This window comes from Silene latifolia, chromosome 6, assembly GCF_048544455.1.
Source record: "Silene latifolia isolate original U9 population chromosome 6, ASM4854445v1, whole genome shotgun sequence".
Classification (NCBI taxonomy): Eukaryota; Viridiplantae; Streptophyta; class Magnoliopsida; order Caryophyllales; family Caryophyllaceae; genus Silene; species Silene latifolia.
The window spans coordinates 115,794,422-115,811,748 of record NC_133531.1 but is presented as its reverse complement, the minus strand read 5'-3'; the positions used below and the strand labels follow the sequence as shown (position 1 = coordinate 115,811,748).

Sequence of the window (17,327 nt, the reverse complement as noted above, 5' to 3'; positions counted from 1 at the left end):
TGGTCTGCCTGTAGGGTACTCGATCGAGTAGCCTTGGCACTCGATCGAGTAAGTGGCACTCGATTGAGTACGTGACTTACTCGATCGATTAAGTCGGGTTACGGGTGTTATTTGACGGGTTTTGTTAATAACGCGGATTAATATATAATAAGTTTCGTCATCTTCCTTAAACACTTTTACAAAACCTAATTCACTGTTAAGAGAGATTTCAAGTTACGTTGCATTGTTCTTCCGCATTATTAACAAATCTCGGAGTTAGAGGTGTCGTTTTCCTTTGTTCTTTATACCGTTGTGATCCTTGCGTCAAAGGTAAGTTCTACGTATCATTTTTATGGCGTTTGGTTAATGTTGGTTAAACCCTAATTTGGGGATTTGGGGGTTTTTATGATTGTATGGTTAAGGTAGTAATTGTATGAATGTATGTATAGGAGGAGGGTTCGTAGAGGAGAGATTTTGATACAGCTGCTAGATCGTCTGATTCTGTGATTGCATTCCAGGTAGGGTTTCCCTACTCAGTATTAATTACATGATGTGTTTGGTGGTTTCATTGTGATTATTGTTAAAGTTTATTGTTGGTGGTTGTGACGGTTGTTGGTTATATTGTTGGTTGTATTGTTGATTAATATAGTTGATTGTTGTTGTATCTGTCTGTGATCTTCGGGGTGCATCCTGGCCGAGTGGAGTCACTTGCGGGAGTGGCTTCACGCCCTTGATTCGCCTTCTGTGGAACCCGCCACAGAAGGGATGTGCACATTAATGAACATGGGTTTATTGCTCGATGGAGATGAGCGGGGCTTAGGTGGGTACGGCTGCGGTCCCCCAATGGCGGTGTGGAGTATCTGTTGCGATGGGTACTCTGGCAGGACTACACACTTTAGTGTGTAGTCAGTTGTGTGGAGATTGATTATGGAGACCGGGTTTTGATGTGACGATTGAGCTGTTTGGCATTTGTTTTATTGTGATTTGTATTGTGTAATTAGTACTACCCCGTTTAATTGTTTTGTAAAACTGTGGCGATCCATTCGCGGATGGTGAGCAGTTGTTGAGCAGGTTTGATATGATGCATATGGGCTAGCTGGGATGAGTCATCACTTGGCAATAGAAGAGTCTTCCGCTGTGTCAGACGATGTCTTTAGTTGTTCTGTTTTGCTAGTAAACAGTTTTGGATTTGGATGTATTGGATTTATCAGTTTTGGTTTTGAACATGTAATCACTTAAACTATGATTATCATTGCCTCGGGTAACCGAGATGGTGACGTTCCTATACCTGAGTGGTCCTGGTAAGGCACTTGGAGTATGGGGGTGTCACAAAGGATGTTTGTCCTAAGGTGTTTATAATTATGATCCAGTCCCATCAGGAAAGTGATCAACTTCTACTTTGAAGAGGCTTCCAGGATCTTTTTCAGAATATTGCAAGTACATTTCTCCAAAACACCACATTGACACTCAGGAAAAGGTTCAATCTCATCAATATCGTCCCATCGACTCTTGAGTTTAGTAAAATACTCAGCAATGGAATCATGATCTTGCGAGATGTTCTTTATTTCTTTCTTTAATTGAAATACCAAAGGACCATTGGATTGACCATATCTTTCTTGAATATCGAACCACATCAACCTAACAGACTTAGAAAACATAAAAGCCTCCTTAATCCCGACAGCAATCATGTTACTCAACCAACATCGCACCATTTAATTACTTCTAATCCACTGGTGCAACTTCGGCGAATTAGCATCTGGCCTAGGTATAGCACCTGTGACAAAACCTTGCTTGTTCTTTAAACCAAGCGCAAGAAGCATTCCTCGACTCCAATTCGGATAATTTTGTCCATTGAAGATAGTTTCTAGAAGCTTCATTCCAGAATAGTCAGACATTGAAAGAAAAGAGGATTGTCATAAGCGTTCCTATATTCTGTATCGGAATTCGCGATATCGTCCGGCATGGTGATCAAAAGCAAGAAATTTGATGTAAAATCACAAAGATAATGCAAGAATCGCAAGAAAAATGATCGATTGTTATCGAATCCGAGGTAATCGAAGTAAAATATGATTTGATCGAAGAAAAATCAACGAAAAACGAAGAAAAATTGATGAAACTAATTTTTAGGGTTTTGTGATTTGATCGAAAGAAAAGAACAATCGAATGATGCAACTGAATCAATCTCCAACACAGAATAGAGACAGGAACTAGTCCTGCGTGCTCTGATACCATGTGAAGACATGGAGTCGAGCTTAAGCAATCAACAATTGCGGAATTCATTGTTGTAAGTAAGAAGATATTTGGGAGAAAAGTTTGTTATAGTGAGATAAAATGTAGAGAGAGAAAGGTATATAAAAGAATAATCTTATTAACTTAACAACTGTTCATTGTTTGTTAGTTATATACAAAAGGTATTTACTATGTTAGTTATGTACAATTGTATTTACTTAAGAATATGAGTAACTAACTCATATTCTCACACACACCTTAGGCTTTATTGTTTGTTAAATTTACACATGGGGATTCGGGATGAAGAGAATCCGTCTTATAAATCTGAGGTTTTATTAAAAACCAATTGATGATAGGCGGAGTAACTTCTTGTTGTATTGTGATCAATTCTCTCTTCTTACTTCGATGGCTACATCTTAGAATTTCCCTATAAAATCTCATGGTCACTGCAATAGTCTAAAATCTTACTCCTTCCGTTCCGATCATTTGTTTATCTTTGGTTTTGGTACAAAAATTAAGGAAAATAAACAAATGCCTGACAGGGCCGGTCCTAAACATTTTGAGGCCCTAGGCAAAATTGTAAAATGGGGCCCCGACTTTGTAAAAATACAAGTACTAGTAGACAATTCAATAAACGAAACAATAGACGCACAATTTTTTTTGAAAAACACTATTTTTTTTTCAAATTTTGAAAGATGAGGTTGATTGAAGGACCCTACAAAATTTAGAAGAAAAAAATGATTTTAGATTTGAAAAATTGGAGAAAGATACCTTATAATTCAACCTTTTTATCGTCAAAAAGTCGCAAAAAAAAATTCTTTCAAAAAAGAGCTATGAAGAACAGAACACAATATTTCTTATTATTCCTTATTCTAATTTTTACATGTAATAAATTTTATTTCACAAAAGGCCTTGAACTATAGCCAATATAGCGAACTTCTAATTTCGCCCTCATGAGGCCCTTCTAAACTTGGGCCCTTGTCACTTGACCCACTAAACACCCCTAAGGGCCGACCCTGATGACTAATGTTATGTGCATGATCAAATTACTGTACAAAAATATTCTCAATATAGAAAGGTAAAAAAATAATTGAGACACCCATAAATAGAATAAATTTTATGTTCAATTGCTTTGCAAAATTCTTTTGTTTATAACTCATTTTTATTACCCATAAATCATCAGCATACATTTTACTTATGTCAGGTTAAAAGATTTGGGTAATTACGAAATGGGGTAGAAGAAGTTATGCATTAGCATAAATGCAAGAAACATGGACAAAATTAGTAGTCTACCAGATTGTATTCTTCACCAAATTCTGTCATTTTTAAAGACCAAAAATGCTATTCAAACCTCTACACTCTCTAAAACATGGGAAAATGTATTCGATACGACACCGTTTCTGAATTTCTCTTACGATTTATTTGAATTTGCTGACCCTCTTCAATTGCCTACTAGTCCATTTAATAAATGTTTTGATGGACACAAGGATGGTTTTAAAAAATGTACGCCTATAAGAATATTATCATTCATTGTGACCACTGACGCAGCAAGAATTGACTCCAACGAAGGCGAAAAATTTGTACAAAAATAAACGGATAATGATTTAAGGAAAACTAAAAAAATGCTAGAAAATTTTAACTAAAAACTTCGAATTTTTTGGCCACCAACGAAGGCGAACACGTCAACTAATCCCCTAAATCCGCCACTTACGTCCATTTTCAGCAATAGACCTATTAGAGAATACTAGTATATTTTTGTGGATGAGCCCGAAAGAACGATTTTCTCATCCTAACCCTTAGGCATAAGACTCCGGCAAGGTGTATGGTATTAGATATAGTCATCAAGTTCGAGAATTGGGAAAACTAGGAGGGTATGTTGGCCTATGCAAAGCTTTGAGTTGAGTGAGTTGATCATGAGAGACAAGTTATAGAAGATGGGTGGGGTATGATCAAAGTTAGACGTTTAGAGGTTGTTCGGACTCATAGTTAGCAAACGGAATTTAAAGGACAAGTGAGAGTGACCTTATTGAGTATGACTCGGGTATTTTGGGATAGCATATGTTTGAGTTGGGACTTATGGAACGATGGGGGAATAGTGAGGTACCAAGAGTAAAAAGAGAGTGTGTCGGTAGTGTGTCTCGAACATTATATCTTATTTGTGTAGTGTGTCGGTGGTGGGGGAGGAGATGGAACGGCTGCGAAAAGAGCTATGAAATAGCATGTTTGTGTCGGTAGTGTGTCTCGAACATTATATCTTATTTGTGTAGTAATGAGGGCCATAAGGCCAAGAGTTTGTTTTAAATTACGTTATTTGATGGTGTATTCGTCACCATCGGAGTCTATTAGCAATTGTGTGACGAAATAGGAAAGCTTGGAAACGAGTTTGAGAAAGAAAACCTTCTGCCCAGGTGACACTCGACCGAGTGCACCATGCACTCGACCCAGTGGCCTCCTACACTCGACCATGTGATCTGATTTGACCCTTGTTTTGTCAATACTCGACCCAAATATTGGGTGTATACCCTTATTTTCACGAATTATAATGGTTGGTTCGTGCCGGATGAACATGTTCACCCCATATGGATGAGACCTTGTGAATTGTTTACGTTATGTGGCTTTTGCTATTTAAGAGTGAAATTTAAATGAAAATTGTTAATTGACATGTGTAATTGGATGACAAGAATGATGTGATGATTGTATATGGTACACGTTAATTGTCGTGAACTCATTTTTGGTATGATAACAATGTCCGTATTATGTGAGTTTTTGTCGTAATGTGTGTGTCGCATAGTAATCTTGAATGCATAATGAGAGTCTCATGATGCTAGTAACGGAAGTATTGAGGATGGATGGAAACGAATGTGGAAACACATGTGTGATCATATGGAGGATTTGACGCATTATATGCGTGGCATGATGTCCGAAAATGGGAATGTTGAACATTGTTGAGTCACATAACGAGAAATTTTGCATTAATTGATTGTTTCCCTGAGTCCGCATATTCGTGATTGATGTGCATACATGTGAAGGTATGAGATTTGATGTGATATAGATACGTAATAATAATCGAGTTATACCCCGTGATAGATACGTATACATATAACCAACATGAATTGTGAGTTATTTATGGGATTATAGATTGGTACCGTGGGTTTGACCTGGCGATTGTTCTTTTGGGAGGCTTGTAGAGGAGGATTATATCGATGGAATTATAACTATATGAGATTTGATTACGGAATTGGAATGGGTAAGAGAGAGTGTTGAACCTGGATCATAGACATTTGTGGAAATTGGTAATGAACGTATGAGAGCACATTATGAGGCTTGACCGTTGAACTTCGGGATGGAGTTCTCTTTTAGGGGGAGTTGATGTAATAATTCAGAAGTTAGGAAAGAGAAAGTAAGGAAAGTGCGGAATGCGAGGAAGTAATAAGAGTTGAACAAAGAACCTTGGGTGAGCACAATGATTATAAAAGAGTATATACGGTAGATAAACATGTGTGGCTTAATGAGAGTGATGATGACGGTAAGAATCTTGATGGACCTTATGATAACATAAAGGACAACGGTAATGGCGAGAGAGTACATGATAGCTGATGTGACCCATAATTGTGCACATTTAATCCCCTAACTAGCCTCGTTTCCATGCTTTCTAGAACTTATTAGGGTTTTTTCTATCTTATATTCCCTACTTTACACATTCTATGAGGTTTTAGTGCCCTTTGCTTGTAGGGGAGGATGCTAAGCCTTGCGCATATGGAAGCCAAAGCGGAGCTAAATTGATCGCATCTAACGACCAAGCAACAAAGAGGATGCTAATACTAAAGGCCTAAGTAAATAAATCAAGTAAAATGGGCATTGGCAAAGACCCCCGCGGCTCCTCAACGATCCCCACGGATCTTGAGGCAGTCAAGAAGAAGAGGAGCCAAATTGTGCACTAATCCGGGCGTCCCGACTCCTGAATCCGGGCGACTCAGAGCCCAAGTCGGGCGGATCTTCAAGCAGCATAAGCGTAGATTTATTTTGATACTTGGTAAATGGCATTTTGATACTAGTCCATCCAAGATCATCAAAACGCCATTTTGATGGTCAACGGGTCGTTGTCCGCCATCAAACACATTTATACCCAACTACTAGCATAGCAAGCAAGTCGGGATTGATCCACGGGACGGGTGTACTCGAATTGTTCAATATAATTGTAGTTGTGCTTAAGGGTGTCATAATTGATTTGGGTTTGTAGTTGTGTTCTAAACTAATGGATGCAATGGAAAGTAAACAAGCAATAAAAGGAAGGATGTAAACAAATGACTAAAAGTGCTAGAATATCATGGTTTCAAAGGGGATTCATGGTGGTGATCATACAAACATGTTTCCATAGTTACAAGCAATTAATGTTGTAGAGGAACCGAGTTAGTTTATGTCTTACGGCTCATAGGAAGATTTTGGTCCCGGAGCCGAGTCGTCTAGACTGTACAACACCTATAAGTCGACTTACTTTCTTCCTATTCACTTCTATGCATGGTCTAATAAGACTCGAGTTGGTTTATATCTTACAAGTCTTGTTGAATAGACAAGAGATGGGTAAAAAAATGCAAGGTTTCATAGTCTAGCATTTCATCAAACATAACATGTGCATTGGTTGACATTAAAACAAGCAAGCAATCATAAGATAACATATTAAATTAAGTATGGATTTACCCCCATGTTATAGTTCCCCTAATCCCCCACTTTTCCTAGCTAAGAGACTACTCACTACTCATCATGATTATTATTCTAGCAATGGTGTCAAACATCACAACACAAGTGAACATGATGAAAGAGTAGGGAAATAAACAATAAAGAGTAAAGAGATTATACCAAACTTAAGATGAACAAATGGAAATGAAAGAATAATAGAAGAGAACTTGATTAATTCATGAAGAGTTATCAAATCTCCAAATAATAACCCAATAATCTTCAATTACATAATAATAAACTTGAACAATATTTAAGGAAATATTAATGTGGAATGATTGAGATTAATCTATTATAATCTACTCCTAATCTAATCTAAGAGGTCTCTCCCTTTTTGATTATTCCAAATGGAGTATATATAGTGGTATATCATTAGGTTAAGTAAGGGTAGATTGGTAAATAACAATGCTTAAGTGTTGAATAGAGCTTTGCAAGTCCCGAGGGAAATGCGCGGATCATGTAGCCAGTCCCAGGGAAATCCGTGCGTCCTGGCTTGAAGCACGCTTGGTGCTGTGAGGTGATCCGCTCAGACTGGAACTGGGATGCTCGGATTTTCGGCTGAGACGCGCGGCTTGGTTACGGGACGCTCGGATCCTATGCTGAGTTGCTCGTCCAGAGCTTGGGACGCACGGATCCGGGGACTGGGTTCCTTCTCCTTGCTTATAAGCCCATGGTCCTTATATATACTCTTTATTCCTACATCCTTGATCATCACTCTTGCCTCCTCTTCATACTAGTCCATCCAAGATCGTCAACAAGCTTCAGAATGTGCATGAGAGACGGGAATTCCGCCTCATTATCTTCTTTCCTACAAGACATATAAAATGCAATAGGAAAGCAAAATAGAAAGGAATTGACGGATAAAATGTCCATGAAATGTTATATTATTATGAAAAATAGGTTCAATTAGGGGACTAAATGTGCGCAATTAAGAGTCACATCATAGTGTTAACATATGCACATGATATGCTTAATGAAATGCTAGACTATGAAAACTTGCATTTATTACCCATCTCTTATCTTTTCAACAAGACTTGTAAGATATAAACTAACTCGAGTCTTATTAGACCATGCATAGAAGTGAATAGGAAGAAAGTAAGTCGACTTGTAGGTGTTGTACAGTCTAGACGACTCGGCTCTAGGACCCAAATCTTCCTATGAACCGTAAGACATAAAGCAACTCGGTTCCTCTACAACAATAATTGCTTGCAACTATGAAAACATGTTTGTATGATCATCACCATGAAATCCCCTATGATCCCATGACACTCTAGTGCTTTCATTAATTGTTTAGATTCCTTTTTACCTCACCACTTACTTAGTAGTTTAGACACTCTCTTCAACTCAATCAATTTGTGACATCCTAAGATATAGCTACTTGCAATTGATAACTTAATTCAATACCCATCCTTTGGTTGGTTGACTTAGACGACAAAGTTTTGACTTGCACCAAAAATGGCGCCGTTGCCGGAGACCGTGTTCAATTGAATTGTTATCATTAATTGTTTTTAGTTGTGTCTTTCTTTGCCTCGAGGAAAAACATTTCCTCAAGGTATTTCTCACCTTATTCTCTTAGTTTACTTTGCAAGATGGATCTTATAGATTGTTGTGTAGAGGACCATGCGAGTTCTATTCTCATCAAAGACCCTTTGGAAGCATTGGAGGCCTTGGAAGCAAGTGAGGCCAACGGTAAACATTGGGCATTGGAAGTAGACCTCCTTGAAGCCGCTCTAGCCAACAAAGAGCTCACTATTGAGCAATCCATGAGGATAAATGACATTCTTAAAGAAGCATCACAATTTACTATGGCAGAACAAGCAACCGAGGTAGAGCATGTAATGAGGATGGAATGTGTAATGGAGGTGGAAGATGTTCCTAATGAACCATCAAAGGTAGGAAGTGAGGTACAAAACCCAAATCTAAAACTTCTTCCCCCTAATCTAAAGTATTCTTACCTTGACGAGTCTAAAACCAAACCCGTGATTGTCAATGAAAAACTTGATGATAGTCAATTGGAAAGTTTGCTTGTTGTGTTGAAAGAACATGAAAAGGCTATAGGTTATAGTCTAGGTGACCTTAGGGAAATAAGCCCCAACTTTTGCATGCATAGGATTCATCTAGAGGAGGACCATAGACCTACCATCCAAGGACAAAGGAGAGTAAATCCCCACATGCAAGAAATTGTAAAAGCGGAGCTTATGAAATTACTTGATGCGGGAATCATCTACCCTATATCGAATTCCTTGTGGGTTAGCCCCCTTCAAGTGGTACTAAAGAAAGGAGGTACCACGGTGGTGAAAAATAACAAGAATGAGCTAATGCCCACAAGGTAGATCACCGGTTGGCGAATGTGTATTGATTATCATAAGTTGAATTCCGCAACAAGAAAGGATCATTTCCCCCTTACCATTCATTGACCAAATGCTTGAGAGGCTTGCCTCTAACAAATTCTTTTGCTACCTTGACGGGTACTCGGATGACCAACATAAGACCACCTTCATTTTCCCATATGGAACATTTGCATATAAGAGAATGCCCTTTGGGTTATGCAATGCTCCCGCTGCCTTTCAACGTTGCATGATGAGTGTCTTTTCCGATTACTTAGAAACCATAATGGAAGATTTTATGGATGATTTTAGTGTTTATGGGAAAGACTTTGATTCTTGTTTGCATAATCTATCTGTTGTCTTGCAAAAGTGTGAAGATGTGAGTCTTGTGTTAAATTGGGAAAAGTGTCATTTTATGGTCAACGAAGGTATTGTCCTAGGTCATTTGATTACAGAAAAGGGCATCGAGGTTGACAAAGCCAAAGTTGAAGTGATAGAGAAACTACCACCACCCGTGAATATCAAAGGGGTGCGCAGTTTTCTCGGTCATGCGGAGTTTTACCGACGATTCATAAAAGATTTTTCCAAAATTGCAAAACCCCTCACTCAACTTTTGATTAAGGATGCCCCATTCCAATTTACTAATGAGTGTATTGAAACTTTTGATAGAATCAAAGAGGCTCTAATTTCGGCACCCATCATTCAACCCCTAAATTGGGAGTAACCTTTTGAGATAATGTGTGATGCAAGCAACTATGCCGTTGGCGCGGTTCTTGGCCAACGAGTGGGGAAAGCTTTACATGAGATATACTATATATAGCAAGATCCTTGATGCATCACAAATCAACTATGATACCACGGAAAAGGAACTTCTTGCTATAGTGTATGCTTTGGACAAATTCCGCTCATACTTGCTTGGATCAAAGGTTATTGTATTTTCGGATCACCGTGCTCTTAGACATCTCTTGGTGAAGAAAGAGTCAAAGCCACGCTTGCTGAGGTGGATATTGTTACTCCAAGAATTTGACCTAGAGATAAAGGACAAGAAAGAAGCTGAAAATGTAGTAGCGGATCATTTGTCAAGAATTCGATTTGATAACAAAGATGAAGATACACCCATCAATGATTCCTTTTCCGATGATATTCTAATGGCCATCCATACACAACTTGAGAGGCATACCACACCATGGTTTTCCGATTTTGCAAACTACATTGTAGGAGGAGTTCTCCCTCTGAAATTGAACTACAACCAAAGAAAGAGGTTCTTATTTGAAGTGAAGAGATACTTTTGGGATGACCCCAATCTCTACAAAGCATGTAGTGATGGTCTTTATCGAAAATGTGTCCCACAATGGGAAGTACAAGGGGTTTTGGAAGGTTGTCACTCATCCCCTTATTGAGGACATCATGGAGTAAGGAGAACAATTGCCAAAGTCTTACAATCGGGCTTCTATTGGCCTACCATGTTTGAAGATGTTAGAGAATTCGTCCTTCATTATGACCCTTGCCAAAGAACCGGTAACATATCTTGGAGAAATGAGATGCCACAACAAGGCATATTGGAAGTTGAAATCTTTGATGTTTGGGGAATAGATTACCAAGGTCCCTTTGTATCATCTCAAGGCAACAAATACATTATAGTTTCCGTTGATTACGTGTCTAAGTAGGTAGAAGCAATTGCTACTCCAACCGATGATGCAAAGACGGTGACCAAGCTCTTGAAGAAAGTAATATTCCCAAGATTTGGAGTTCCTAGAGCGATTATTAGTGATGGTGGATCACATTTCCATGAAAAGAAGCTTGCATCTCTCTTGACAAAGTATGGTGTTCAACATAGAACCGGCTTGGGATACCATCCTCAAACAAGCAGTCAAGTTGAAGTTTCAAATAGAGAGATCAAACAAATACTTGAGAAGGTTTTCAACAAGACTCGTAAGGATTGGAGCATGAAGCTTGATGAATCCCTTTGGGCTTATAGGACGGCTTATAAGACACCCATATGAACTTCACTTACAAGCTAGTCTATGGAAAGGCTTGTCACTTGCCACTTGAATTGGAATACAAAGCCTTTTGGGCCATCAAAACACTCAATCTTGATCTCAAACTACGTGGTGAGAAGAGGATCTTGCAAATTGAAGAATTGGAGGAATTCCGGCTTCACTCTTATGAACATGCAAGGATCTACAAGGAACGGACCAAATTGCTCCATGATAGGAGAATCAAACAAAAGGCCTTGCACAAGGGAGACAAAGTCCTTCTATTCAACTCTCGATATGGGCTCTTCCCCAGAAAGTTGAACTCACGATGGACGGGTCCTTTTGTTATAACAAACGTTGGAAACCATGGAGACTTTGAGCTAATGTCAAAAGATGGGAATCGGTTCAAAGTTAATGGTCAATGTATCAAGCCTTACTATGAAGGAGCATTTGTAGGAGAGGTTGAGGTAACTCGCCTTGCGCCTCCCCCCCTCGAGATCTAGCATTAAAATGGAGGAGAGTTTGGTGGAGTCCTCTCTAAACCACCACTTGTAAATATACTAACCCACTTACTTGCATTTTAACTTCATTGCATTTCCAATTCTTTGTTTTAACTACAACTTTTGACATGAGAGCAAGTGAGGGAGGGATTCTAATGTGGTTCAAATGTGTAGTGTTCGATGATCAAGTGTGGGGAAGCACATGCCTAAGCTAAATCAAGCCTTTGTAATGAAGAGGTAACGAGGAAAAGAAGAAGAATTGATATGGGGTGAAGACCCACGAGCAGACCTGAGCTCGTGAGGATTGGGAAAGAGCTGCAAAATGGATTTTTGCACTCGAGTGGAAATCTGCCCGACCCGAGCACAGCCCGAGCGTCCAGCCAAACAAGTCTCTCGACTTTAGGCCGAACCGTGGGACTTGAAGGAGCTCTCAAAAGTAAAAATTTGCACTGGAGTGGAAATCTGCCCGACCTTAACATGAGCCGTGCGACTTAGACCCTAAGACGGGCGGACCAGGGCCAGGACGAGCGTCTCACCATGCATCCCAAGAAAAATTTCGCTGGGCTAAAATATGTGCGGATCATTCTGAAGACCCACGTCCCCGCCGGCTCCTAAAAAAATAATTCTCCACTGTGGTTGAAATCTGGGCGTCTTATGCTCAAGTCGCGCGACCTATCTATCAAGCCAGGCGACCTGGTTCCAAGACAAGCATCTCTGATTGCTCATATGAATTTTGTAAAAAGCAAGAGTCGCCCGTCTCCCTCTCCAGGCCGCGCGTCTCCCTCCCGTTGTACTCGCCCTTTTCAACTTTAAACCCCTCTTTTCCACCACACATATCAAGACACATCATCTCTCCGTCCAAAATCAAAACATAAACCTCCCTCTCAAATACTTGAAATCACCCAATATCACTTCTAATAAAACAAACCTCTCTAAAACCTTTGCTCACCCAAAACCTAGGGTTTGATAGGATCTAAAATACAAAGATTAATCTTCCATCTTAGACAAGTAAAACTCTTGATCTACATTCAAGATGAGGATAAGGGGGATCCTTACCAAGAGAAAAGAGAAGAACAAGGGTCATAGGGAGTTCTTCAACCTCTCATCTCAACACATTGAGAAGGAAAAACGAAGAAATCATTGATCTTTCAAGGTTAAATGAGTTCTTAAACATCGAGTTTGTTAATGATGCTCCGCGAATCGTCTTCCACCGTCTCTTAGGTAAGAATATTCTCCCAAGAAAATTCGTTTGCCATGAGACATTAAGGAAATTAGGGATATACCACCAAACCGAGGCACTTTTCGAACTATTCGGTCTTTCGAAAATGTTCCACATGCATGAGCTTACATATCGACCATTAGTTCTTGAATTCCCGAGTTTCCTGAAAATCTCCACCCTAAACAAGACGATTTGTGTTGAATTCCGGCTTGAGAACACAACAAGAATGATGACCCTTGTAGAATTTGCGGATGTATTAGGACTTGATGTATCTCCTACTCGTTCCTCAAAACCCCGGAACTATAGTATAGCATCTCTTTGGCGAGCATTGACGGGTCGTGATTTGTCCAAAATCAAAGATTGTTCGGCCTCTTTTATCGAAAATCCTATCATCTGGCTTACCTATCGGTTCATAGCGATAGGTTCATAGCAAGCACTCTACTTGCTCGCCATGAACCCACAATTTTAAACGAGCTTGACCTCACCTTTATGGAATACTACTTGAAGATACAAGGAAAGAGTGGTTATCATTTCAATGCCCCATTGGTACTCCTTGAGAGGTGGGCGCGATTTAGGAAAGGAAATGATAGTGGAATGATTCACATTGTCAATGGTGGGTTAGTAACTAGACTTGCCAAGTTCTTTAACCCAAATTTCAACAACAACTCGTATGTACCTCTTTCGAGTACTACCAAGATCAATGAAATGCTAATCTTCCAACATCACCATTGGATTGCCTATGAGGGCTATGAACTAAGAATCAAGTGGTTGACCAAGGGAAGCATCCCTCTTTCTCTTCTAATGGAAGGTCTATCAAGAGTTTCACCTAGAAGGGGTCCCCTCTCCTGAGTGCCATCCTACCTTGTATCCACTAATTCAAGATAAGCAAACCAAGCCCCACCTCCCACTCAACAACAACAACAACAAAGTGAGCCCTAAGTGAACGGTCAAGAAAAGATTGCTATCCCATCATACCCCTTTCCATACCAACCCTACAATCATCCTAACCCATTCATCCTTCCTCGAGATGATTTTGCAATGGGTCTACTCCAAGCTTTGCACTGCCAACAATATGACGATAGAGTGGACAACTTTTATGCTCTTTATCCTCAATTCCACCGGATGGCTCATCAAGGGCACATTAACGAAGAGGGTTGGGCTCAAATAGAAATTCTCTTTCCAAATTCGGAGCATGGGAGCGGGGTCAAGTGGTGGCAACACGGTGGAGGTCAATAGTGATGGTGATGAATTCATGGATTTCTACGAAAGTGATGAATTAAGAACACATCGGGATGATGATCTTGGAGGAGAGGATGACAACTAGTGAAGATGTTCATTGGCTTGGTGGAGCGGGCAAGAGGCACCCACCATGGCTTAGGTGAAACTCTTCAATTCCCTCTCACTTTTTCATGTCAAAATTTCACATACTTTTCTAACTTAGTTTATCATTAATTATTTCGGTTCTATCGGTGTCCTTGTAAAATTTAAGAACTATTTTTCCACCTTAACAACACCAAGGTGATGATAATTATTTTGTTTCCTTTTTCAAAATCCAAAATGACAAATTAGAATTCATGCATTGCATTCTTGCCTTCTGCATGAACTTCCCCTCTTTTAACACTAGAAGTAGTGTTTTGTTCGATTTTGGGAAGTTCACTCGCAAGGAATGTGAGTCAATTCAAATTAGCTCTCCAACTAATCGAAAGCATGCATCATATACGATAGATTAGATTGCATCACTTGTTGTATATTTCATATAGTTTCCATACTAGTTTAGAAATCATGCATTTTCATATAGATTGCATTGCATAATTTCCTATCGTATTGACCATTGAGGACAATGTCCATAATAGTGTGGGGATGGGAAATTCTAACCTAGCATTCAAAAATCGAAAAAAATGAAAAAATTTGAAAAATTTCAAAAATCCAAAAACATGTTCTTCTTTTTGTAGTGTAAAAATGTATATTTTGTATTTGTTTGTTTGTGTTCATTCCTATTACATTGGACCGACTACGCCACATCCGAGGCATGAGGAACATGAAGACCGCATGGTATGATCTTTCCAAATCTCTTTTTTCCTCTCTATGTTAATGATTATGTGGCTTCTTTTTGTTTGATGCAGTACAAACCAATGTGATTCTAGGAGTTGCATTTAGATTTTATGGCATACTAGTGATAGTAGCATTTGCATTAGAGTTGTATATATGCTAGTTACATTATGACACGTAGTTGAATTTTAGAAAAAAATTTGTGAAAATGTCTAGTTGGGAAGCTTGGCAAGTGTATATTGTCCCTTATAGATAATTTTTCTCCTTGAGACTTTGTTTGCTAGAATACCATCAAGACACCCTAGGATGTGTCATACTAGTATCTTTTGACCCATGGACTAAGGCCTAGTCAAGAGTACCTTGTGGTGTGATGACTCCTTGGCTACCGTTTATTCCAAGGTGACCCTTGATGCCATGCAATCATTCTTTCATTACTATCATCATATTTTCCAAATACAAAGAGAATGGGCACAAAAATCTCCAAATTGAGTTCAAGTACGAAAATGAAAATAAAAAAGTTTGCACAAAAATTGCATCAATGAAAAGAGGAGCAAAAATAGACTCCTAAGCTTCAATAAAAGTGCCCTTGTTACAAAATGGGGTTACTTTGAAAATGTTCAAAGAATGCAAAAGAAATTGCCAAGTATCAAAATTGTCAAACATCAAAAGTGACAAAAGAAATATTCTCAAAAGTCAAAAACCATAAGAAATTGAAGGGAAACAAATCAAAATCAAACTACCATTATGAAACTCAAAGCATATTGATCCCTTTTATCCATTGATGATCTTTTCCTTGCTGCATGGTGGAGAGGGGACGACCCTTGTTCTTGTCTAGGCAAGAGGAGGAATTCCGCGATCCTACAGTATTTCTAACACCATAGGGAGCCTACTCTTGACAAACGCATTTAGCGATTGAGGATAAAACTACCCTAGTTTGACACAACTTGGAGGTGATTTGTTGGTATCCTTTTGGACCTAGTAGCTTGGAGAAATAATATCTGCAATGGAATGTGTACCCTTAGATTGCTTCCCCTTTAGATAATTTCCGCCACTTAGATGAGGAAAGTGGCTATTCTTTTGTAGACGCATCCATTACTTATTTTGTGTGCTTAATGCTTGGATGTATCGCCATTTTGGCAAGCCCCACCTTGCCTTGCAAGAAGGCATCTTACCTCATGGATGTCTTGTTGTGAGTTGAAGGGGCGGAGTGAAACCCGCTAATTGTCTCACATCGGCTAGTAGTATTAATAAGGGTCATAGTTTTAGTCACCTCTTTGCTCGGGACGAGCAAAGGTTTGGTTTGGGGATATTTGATGTGACCATAATTGTGAACATTTAATCCCCTAACTAGCCTCGTTTCTATGCTTTCTAGCACTTATTAGGGTCGTTTCTATATTATGTTCCCTACTTTGCACATTCTATGAGGTTTTAGTGCCCTTTGTAAGGGAGGATGCTAAGACTTGCGCATATGGAAGCCAAAGCGGAGTTAAATTGATCGCATCTATTGACCAAGCAACAAAGAGGATGCTAATACTAAAGGCCTAAGTAAATAAATCAAGTAAAATGGGCATTAGCAAAGACCCCCGCGGCTCCTCAACGATCCCCACGGATCTTGAGGCAGTCAAGAAGAAGAGGAGCCAAACTGTGCACTAATCCAGGCATCCCGACTCCTGAATTCGGGCGACTCAGAGCCCAAGTCGGGCGGATCTTCAAGCAACATAAGCGTCTATCATGGGCAGGTCGTGGGACTCCTCATGAGACTTGCAAGACATTAATCTTCATCTTAGGGACTTAATCGTCATTTAAGCCCTTAGTTTCCCTAATACTTGTACTTAGTATAAATACTCCATTGTATTAGGAGATATTTACGAAGTCATTAGAGTAGATTAGAAATCAATTAGCTTAATTATATATTAATCCTTCCTTAATTGCTATTGAAGAGCTCTTAGATCTATTATTGGAATTGGAAGATTATTTGGGGTTTATTGAAGATTTGACAACTCTTCATCATTCATCAAGTGTTCTTCTATTATTCTTTCTATATTATTCATCATAAGTTTGGTACAATCCTTTTACTCCTTGTTTTAAGCATTGTTTGTTTTCTAATCACCCATCATGTTTGGACTTGTTAGTATGATTGACACCCCTATTACCATGTTCAACACAACCATGAGTAAGTAGTCACCTAGATAGGGTTAATGGGGGATTAGGGGGACTATAACATGGGGGTAGAATCATGCTTAATCTAATATGTTATCATATGATTGCTTGCTTGTTGTAGTGTTAACCTATGCACATGATATGCTTGATGAAA

The 17,327-nt window shown here is 39.2% G+C and overlaps 1 protein-coding gene across 1 annotated transcript; it reads right to left on the bottom strand.

Annotated features, from left to right (window-relative positions):
• Positions 1-1,373: 1,373 nt before the first annotated feature.
• LOC141588529 (uncharacterized) lies at positions 1,374-1,874 on the bottom strand. Its single transcript, XM_074409967.1, has 2 exons — positions 1,700-1,874; positions 1,374-1,594 (listed from the first exon to the last, which is right to left on the bottom strand). Exons 1-2 carry the CDS (start codon positions 1,872-1,874, stop codon positions 1,374-1,376), a joined length of 396 nt encoding a protein of 131 aa, XP_074266068.1.
• Positions 1,875-17,327: the final 15,453 nt, after the last annotated feature.

Excerpts from the sequence above, each read along its gene's own strand:
- LOC141588529 (XM_074409967.1), bottom strand. The coding sequence starts at position 1,874 with ATGTCTGACTATTCTGGAATGAAGCTTCTAGAAACTATCTTCAATGGA. Across the intron at positions 1,595-1,699 it reads GTTGCACCAGTGGATTAGAA|AAAGATATGGTCAATCCAAT; the intron begins GTAATTAAATGG and ends TCGATATTCAAG.